This window comes from Poecilia reticulata, linkage group LG4 (genome assembly GCF_000633615.1).
Source record: "Poecilia reticulata strain Guanapo linkage group LG4, Guppy_female_1.0+MT, whole genome shotgun sequence".
Lineage (NCBI taxonomy): Eukaryota > Metazoa > Chordata > Actinopteri > Cyprinodontiformes > Poeciliidae > Poecilia > Poecilia reticulata.
Window position 1 is genome coordinate 30,057,762 of NC_024334.1, and position 9,211 is coordinate 30,066,972.

Below are 9,211 nucleotides of genomic sequence, written 5' to 3' on the forward strand. Positions count from 1 at the left end.
GAATTCTCAGTACCAGTGTAGTTGTGAGTTTCTAACCGTCCAGTCGAGTCTACCGCCTCCTCTCCTCCCTTAAACACAACCTGAAGCGTTACAAGGGAGCGGGAGATCGACAGGCGGATTGGGGCAGCGTCTGCCGTGAAGCGGGCGTTGTACCGGTCCGTCGTGGTGAAGAGAGAGCTGAGCCAAAAAGCAAAGCTCTCGATTTACCGGTCGATCTACGTTCCCACCCTCATCTATGGTCATGAGCTTTGGGTCATGACCGAAAGAACGAGATCACGGGTATAAGCGGCCGAAATGGGTTTCCTCCGCAGGGTGGCTGGGTTCTCTCTTAGAGATAGGTCATCCAGGAGGGACTCAGAGTAGAGCCGCTGCTACTCCACGTCGAGAGGAGCCAGTTGAGGTGGCTCGGGCATCTGATCAGGATGCCTCCTGGACGCCTCCCTGGTGAGGTGTTCCGGGACTATGTCTCTCGGCTGGCTTGGGAACGCCTTGGGGTTCCCCTGGAGGAGCTGGAAGAAGTGGCTGGGGAGAGGGAAGTCTGGGCCTCCCTTCTGAAGCTGCTGCCCCCGTGACCCGACCCCGGATAAGCGGAAGAAAATGGATGGATGGATGGATGACACAGTTCGGGAGACTGGCAGCATTGCAGAGCAGAAGGCTCTGCCATGTTGCCATATTCAGTCCATGTATTGTCCGGGGCTCAGCACCCGTAGCAACAGAAACAGTACTGAATAAATGCAAGCTCACTGACTCAGGACTTGATAATTCTACTAAGACGACTTACATAATACAGACGAGAATAGACAATACGACAAACGTTAGACAAGGACCCGTCAAGAGACAAAGACAACAGGTGGACTTAAATACACAGGGAGTAATCAGAGGAACAGCTGGGAACAATCAAGGAGGAAGACAGGACAGCACAGACACTCACAGGAAACAAAACCCAGAAATAAACACACAGAAAAACTCAATTCATGACAATAATTGCAGTTTACTAATTTGTATTTGTGAACAAACAGATCTCAAACTCAATGATTAAGCTCAGCATCAGATTGTAGCTATGATAACAAAACAATCTAACTATGAATATTGTTTGAACTTTTACAAAGTGAACTCTCCAGCTCCTTAAAATCTTACCTTTAAATGTTAAACAATTTAAAACGTTTAATTTAACTATGCTGAAACCATTAACTCAAATTCAGCAGCATTTATAATTCTAACAAATAAATATTACATTTATGTACCTGTGATCTGTGTTAAATTATTAGTATTTATGGGGCCCGGAAGGGCTGGGGGACCTTATTGAGCCACTGACTTGATTTGGATTAAACAGAAGTGCAAAGCGATATTCATTTTAATTGTATTTTTGATTAGTTGCTTTTAATTGTGGGTTTAAACAGCGTTTCACTGGCGATGTCTTCTCGTAACAGTAATATTTTTACATTTCCTGTCAACTTAAAATCTTTTAATACAAACCACCTCAATGTTCCGACTGCCAGGCTTAGCAAGTTTTCTGGGGGAAACCCTATAACATATGTGAATATATTATATTCACATATAGCCACATATATAGCACATATCAAGACATGTGTTATATATGTGAATAAAATATATAGCTTATAAACCAGGTGAGGTCCTGATACCAGCAGGACATCATAGACATCACTTTTCTTCAGGATTTCATACCACACTGCACTACAGTAACTAAACACAATGAGATTTTAACTAGTTGACTTTAAGGGATTGTGAAGTCAACTAAGTGCTAAAAATAAGGTAGCTACTACGTTTTAATTATATACATTAAAAGTACCTAGTGCCGATAACATACACATAGGACTTTAAAGGAGTCTCAAAAGTCCCAGACCCTTCCACTTCCCCGCCCTTTTTTACTAACAATTTACATTGAAGACTCCAACAACATAATGTTGTTGGAGTCTTCATCTTATCTTTCCTTCTTAATGCTAGTCTGATATTGAAGAGGCCCCTACTTTTGAGGACAGTATTGACATCAATACTGTCAGTCAGGGTCAGACCCCTGACTTAAAGGGATTGTTGCACTGCAGCACTAGCTTTTTTGTTAACTAACTTTGGATGTGATTTCTTGGATTAAACATCACAAACTATGTAGTTAACACAACTATATAGTTCCATACCTTTGACAAAGACTTGAGCTGTGGTCTCAATCATACCCAAAGTTGAGATGGCAACACAGGTATAGTTAGCAGATTGTTTAATATTGGTAAGCTGCAGGATATTACGGCCAAGGGGTAGCTCATCCTCCTGGGTCAGCTCCACTTCATCACTCATCCACTTGACCAAAGGCATTGGAGAACCCACTGCCACACATGTCAGGTTGACACTGCCAGCAGGCATCACCTCACAATTAGTGGGTGGGATGGAGAAACGAGGAGGCACACGCCGGACTGTGGACAGAAGGAATGAGAAGACATGATTCTGGGACATGGCTAAGTGTAGGTGCTCAGGTTGTATTGTGCACAACCTGAGCACAATACAACTGGTTGTGGTTAATAAACATGAATGAATATTAACGAGTGAGGCGACATACTGCTTGTATGTTGCCTCACAAGCAGTTTAGCTTCAATCCTGATGGCCAACTATTTCTTCCTGCGCAGTTGCCAAGTCTTCCCCAGCAGCCTGGCGGGCTCAGCAGACACAAAGTTCCTCCAGATGTTTGCTAATTGCTGCTGGCTAGTTTGTAAGAGTTGAATGGCAAAGTCAGGGAGAGGACTGCTTCTTAAAGTGGAAGCTCAGCTTAGAAACTGAAGCGCCAAGGAGGAGCTTCATGGAAAAGGCTTTGCTCAGTAGCACAAATGATCACAAATGATGTCAAATTTGTTAATTAATATTCCAGTTGCCTGGATGTTCAGACAAACACAGTATAAACAGAATGGCAACATCTGAAATGTTAGATGACGAGATCTCAGAAACTTAATTTCAACATACTTCAAAATAGAAACACTCTTGTAGACTGTTATAGAGTTTCTATAAGTGCCACATAAACTGCTTTGTTGCCCACACTTTATGGGAAGAGTTTTTCAGATTTCCATGTATATTTTTTTTTTCATATTCATATTTCAATTTTTTTGTGTATTTATTTTTGCACCACTATATCAAGGCAATTTCCTAGCCTGTGTATATGTTTACTGACAATGAATTGGTAGCTTAAAAAATTTACAAAATATATAATTAATGGAACTGAGCATTTTAAAACGGACTATTTAAAATAAGTGACAATAAAATTTGTGCAACAACAATGGAGATATGTTATTTAAATTAGTAAAACTATGCAAATAACTGTGCAGGATGTTATTGAGTTTGCTGGGAGCAGTGATGGTGTAGAGTTTAACAGCTGCTGGGAGCTTTAGCACAGCACAGCACACATTAGCTCTGGTTCAAAGCTGAGCTATACAGGAGACAAAAGAGAATTGTAGAATTAATAGAAATATCTCCCATTTCATGACTTAGTATGACTTAGTTGTATCACTGGAGAGCACATTTTTCTGGTGGCAGCTGTTAAAACCATCACTGCTCCCAGCAAATAGACTTTTTTCTGTTATTCTTGAGATTATTATACATGGTCTCATTTTCCAGTATAATTAACAAATAGAAATGTGTCATTTTGCACTTTAACTTTTGCATTGCCTCTTGCCTATGTAACATTGGCATTCTTTTAAAGTCAGTCCTTCAATTAATTATTTAATCATTCAATCAGTTGATCAGACATTCGTATTCGCAAAGGACTGTTATAAAAAATGAGCAACACAAGGTGGTTGACTCATTAATAATTAATGTGTCAACACTTGATATGAAGCATTCAGTTGAGAATAGGTTCATATGGAAATTGTTTTTAAAGAGGCTAATTTCACAAACACTGCATAGAAAAGCTACAAAAATAATTCTTTTTCACATAACATTACAAGGTAACAAAAGGCAACAACAGGCTCTAGGAGCAGGTCAAAGAAAGTGGGCATAAGTTAGTTATAGAGTAGATTAAAGTGCTGGGTAAGTGGCTGGGACGGGCCTGGGGCGCCTAGCAAGATGCTGGCACAGCACGGCTCCAGTCTGCCAGGGATTGAATTTAGGAGGGCAAGGAGTGAAAAATAACCAACCTTCTCGCTGATCTGAGCAGTTTGCAAAGTAGTTTAGAAGGAGTACAGTGATGATGGGGTTTGTGCAAAATTGGAATAGAAAAGAGAAAAGGGGAAGACAAGGAAAAACACAGTAAAGAGGCAAAAATATGCTTTTTCAAAGTATAATGAAAAAGAACAAGCAGAATTTGCACATAAGATTTTCTTTCTGAAAATGCAATGAAAAGCCACATTTATTAAATGTTATTTATATTACACACCACCAAGATGAAACTTGATATGAAGCATTCAGTTGAGAAGTTGCAAGATAGAAAGTTCTGAGTTTGTTCTGTCATCCAGGGTTTCCCCCATGGCGGCCCCCCATGCTTTACTAGCCCCACCGCCAGCCTAAGGCTTTCTTTATGTTTTTAGGAAAAAAAATTTTTTTTAAATAACCAGTTTGTTTTTTTGTTTGTTTTTTTTGGATTGCAAGCGTCTCTGTTGCTCTGAGCGTTTCACTTGCGGAACAAATTTATTCCTAAAAGATATGTTTATAGAAGTTGCTTTCAGAGGTACGAGTGAGAATGATTTATATTTGTGAACAAAGAATTTTATGCGGCTTTTCCATCTCAACACGCTGCCCAGCGCCTGGCTCTGTCTGCGCTGATGAAGTTTATGTCTGTGTTCCTGGTTGGCCAGAAGGTTAGTGGTTAACGAACCAGCGCTAACCTCATCATGCTGGTTTTATATTAATTTATTATTTTTAAGGCGCTTTCGCACTGCACGGAAGGGTACGGAACGGAACGGTTCCGAGCGTGTTCGCATTACAACTTGCAACCGGTTCCACCCGGCCCCATGGAGCCACAAGAGCTGTGGTTCCAATCGGGCCGGCCAAGCGGTTCTGCTTAGAACCAGCAGCTGATTGGCCGCTGGTTGTTATATAGAGTTAGACGTTGATTTTCCGTTGACAGCTGCCTCTCACTAAACTGTATTTCATTTTATAAAGAGTGCTCTTTTCAATATGTTTATTGTTAGTTTTAATTAGCAGTGGATTCGTCTCAATATAGTGCAATCACCTGGTCTAATGATGAGGTTTTTTTTCCTCCGCCTACTCTCTGATGAACGAGTTCAGCCAGCCGCTACATCGAAACCATTGTTTAGTTACAAAGAAAAGTTACGTCCGATGGCGACCTCAGTGTAATGCGAACACAACAGGGCTGGAACCGTTCCGTACCGTGAAAGCGGCTTTAGTATTATTTTTCTGGTTACACGATGCATCAAACCATATCAAATGCTTTGTCCACTTAGTCAGCCAGAGTTAATGTGTGTGGCTGCGTGGAGATTTAGAAAGTCGTACCAGTTTCAATGACCAACCTAAAAAGCAATAAGTTATAATATATATTTATATGTAAGATTTTACATATTAAACAATTTACATGTTAAACAATTTAACATTTTTATTGTATGTATGCTGAAACCATTAAATCAGATTTGGCAGCATTGATAATCTCAATAAACAAATGTTACATTTATGTATCTGTGGTCTTTGTTAAAATATTAGCATTTATTGGCCCCTGAATCCCAGACTGGGTGGGGGAGGGGCTTAAGGAGCCACTGACTTAATTTTTATTAAACAGAAATGCAAATGATTGGTATTCATTGTATTTTTTGATTTGTTGTTTTTGAGATTAGTTGTGGGTTTCAATAGTGTTTCACTGGTGATGTTTTCCAGTAACATTTAGTTACCCAGTAATTTTTTAACTTTTCCTGGTTGATGGACCGCCTCGGCGCCCCGACCACTGGCCTTAGCAAGTTTTCTGTAATCCTTTGTGTTGAAAAAGACTGCTGTAGAACTGTTTTTGTATCTGTCAGATTAGAACATGGCTGAAAATAAAAAAATATAAAAAGGGTATGGGGAATAAAGGACAATAGTGGGACCCACAGACAGTTCAGGCCTCAATTTCTTTTTTTCTTTTTCCTAGAAAGAAATTGGTCTTCAGTCCATCACTCAACCTCCCAGTATTTAAGCACTTCATTGTCTATCACTACTTGCTGATTCTGACCAACCCTCATCACATTCTCATGGTCAGATGATGACATCACCTTAGCCCCGCCCACTTCCGACAGGAAGTCACCTGTTTTATCTACTGTATGTCTTACTTGTACTGTGTTATTCATATGGAATTAATCCTCCTCCAACCTGACATAAAATGACCTCTGATGAACTCTGTCAATGCTGGCTGACCCGTGGGGGCGTGGCCAAATGGCAGTCCCTGGCCATATGCACACGATTGTCTCTAAATCACACACGCGCCTCCCGATTGGCACCAAACTAGATACATATGACCTTTGTTCACTGCTAAAGAGCCCAACGGGATTGAATTGTAATTTGACTCCAGGTCATTTCATCAGCAATATCTCCGCTCTACATTGACGGATCTGCACCAAATTTGTGGTGGGTCACCAGGGAACCATGCCGAGCTCAGTGGTGCGTATGCCCTGGCGAACACGCGCTTAAACTGCGCGAGAGCGTACGCGGTGGCAGGCGGGCGGCAGTGCTGGATCTCCCACGGTGGCTATAGGCCGGAGCGGCGCTTGGCTGCAAGGGCCGCTTGAGGCTCTGCGGAGCTTTAATTGATATTGGTGTAGACCAAATCTAGTGTGTTTTCCCCTCTGGTTGGAAAATCCACATGTTGATGGAAATTAGGAAGAACAGTCTTTATGTTAGCCTGGTTAAAATCTCCAGTAACAAAAAAAACATTCTTCCGGGTATATGGATTGTCTGTCACTGATGGTAAGGTAAAGAGTACTCAGTGTTTGGTTAATGTTGGCACTGGGCTGGTTGTAGACAGCAAAAATAACGGTTGTGAATTCCTGGGGTAGATAAAAAGGTCTACATCCCACTATCATGAACTCAATGTGTTCCTAACAGAGTGCTTTGCTCTCAGGCTGCAGGTTTTTGTGGTTCCTAAAAAGTAGAATGGGAGGCAGATTCTTCAGTTATCAATCTCCCCTTCTGTCTCTCAGTTTTAGTCTGTGTGGTAGGCACCCTGTCTATTTTTAAGACTAGATTTAAAACCTTGATTTTTAATAAAGCTCATAGTCTGGTATCAAACTCCAATCCTGGAGGGCCACTGCCCTGCAACTTTTAGATGCACCACACCTGAATATACCTGCTAATGACCTGCTAATTAGGTCATTAGCAAGGCTCTGGAGAGCTTATCTACACAAGGAGGTAATCAAGCAATTTCATTTCAGTGTTTTGTACCTGTGGCACATCTACAAACTGTAGGACTGTGGCCCTTGAGGACTGGAGTTTGACACCCCTGGGCTAAGGTGTCATGATTCTTGGGTGTTTGGGTTTTAGTTTGTGGTTTTTGTTATGATGTATAGTTTTTGCAATATTCGTTTTTTTTCTGGAAGGTCTGTTTTCATAAATTATTCTGCCATTCCCCTTCCTGAATAGTTTCTTTTGGTGTTAGACTATGAAAAAACTTAAACTAGAATAAAATGTCAGTTTCTTTTACTTCTTGCTCATCAGGTTTTGTCACAAGTAAAGTAATGTGATTTTATTTATATAGCACATTATATAGCACAACAAGGTAATTTAAAGTGCTTTACATGAATTCAAAGGAATACAAAAAAATGAGTCATGTCACTCACCTGCTTCATCTGATATTTAAATTCCTGGCTTTTCTTTGTTCATTTCTGGATTCTGTGTTCTGATTTGCTCAGTTTCTTGCTTATGATAACCCTATGATTGTACCTTTTGTGTAAGGTCTGTGTAACTTCAGCTGATTCCAATTGTCTGCACTTTTGTCCCCCAATACCTAAGCTTTTTCAGCCAGTGTGGCATAGTTACTTTGAAAAAGTAACTTGGATTACTGATCACTTGAAAGTAACTAATTACTTTTTCAGCAACTGCTGACAACAACCCTCTGCCACCTCTTTTGTATAAAAATTACATTGAGCTTTGCCAATACTTACTTAATTGCAAGTTACTTTATAATGCTAACATCAACAATGTATCTCCACCTACTGTAACTGAAGGGGAGATTGTTTAATGGTTACAACAGCGAAAAAGAAAAAATACCAATACCAGCAATAATTTGATTCTAAATCAAGAATCTCTTGATTGTTCCACTCAGGTTCTGTCCCAATCCTTAGTTTTTAACTTTCAGTCTGTGGCTTTTAAACTGTACAATAGGTTTTTCATGCACCATGTGTTTACCGTTTGTTTTTATTAATGGTTAGGGTTAAGGTCTATTAAGTATTCATGATGAATACTTAATAGACTTTCCACTCTGTTTATATTGCTACACTCAAGACAACTTCACTCCCCAGTCTTCCTCCAGACTCTGGCACCTTGATTTCCGAATGACATGCAAAATTTGCTTTCATCCGAAAAAAGKACTTTGGACCACTGAGCAACAGTCCAGTGCTGCTTCTCTGTAGCCCAGGTCAGGCGCTTCTGCTGTTGTTTCTGGTTCAAAAGTGGCTTGACCTTTGACCTGGGGAATGCAGCACCTGTAGCCCATTTCCTGCACACGCCTGTGCACGGTGGCTTTGGATGTTTCTACTCCAGACTCAGTCCACTGCTTCCTCAGGTCCCCCAAGGTCTAGAATCGGTCCTTCTCCACAATCTTCCTCAGGGTCCGGTCACCTCTTCTCGTTGTGCAGCGTTTTCTGCCACACTTTTTCCTTCCCACTGAGGTGCCTTGATTCAGCACTCTGGGAACAGCCTATTGGTTCAGAAATGTATTTCTGTGTCTTACCCTCTTGCTTGAGGGTGTCAATGATGACCTTCTGGACAGCAGTCAGGTCGGCAGTCTTGCGGTTTTGAGTAATGAACCAGGCTGGGAGTTATGTTTTGTTAAAAAAATAAATTTAAAATATGCTAGTTGTAAAAACGTAACCATACATTCAATATTAGATCAAATGAATGGTGTTTTAAATAAGAAAATTCACTACAATCCATGGTTCAATTAGCGTAATCTCTTAAGTAGGATATTTCTATTGAAACATATTACACTAAGTTGAATTAAAATAACTTAGCTTGTAGTTCTCTATAATAGCGGTTCTCAAAGTGGGCGGTACCGCCCCCCAGGGGGCGTTCAGAGGAC

At 40.7% G+C, this 9,211-nt stretch overlaps 1 protein-coding gene across 1 annotated transcript in view; it reads right to left on the reverse strand.

Moving 5' to 3' along the window:
* Positions 1-9,211, reverse strand: part of ptprfa (protein tyrosine phosphatase receptor type Fa) — a 159,254-nt gene that overhangs the window by 99,810 nt on the left and 50,233 nt on the right. The window contains exons 7-8 of the mRNA XM_017304279.1: positions 8,024-8,035; positions 2,154-2,423 (exon numbers count right to left, since the gene is read on the reverse strand). Coding sequence (XP_017159768.1) covers positions 2,154-2,423; positions 8,024-8,035 — 282 coding nt within the window. The remainder of the gene's footprint in view (positions 1-2,153; positions 2,424-8,023; positions 8,036-9,211) is intronic.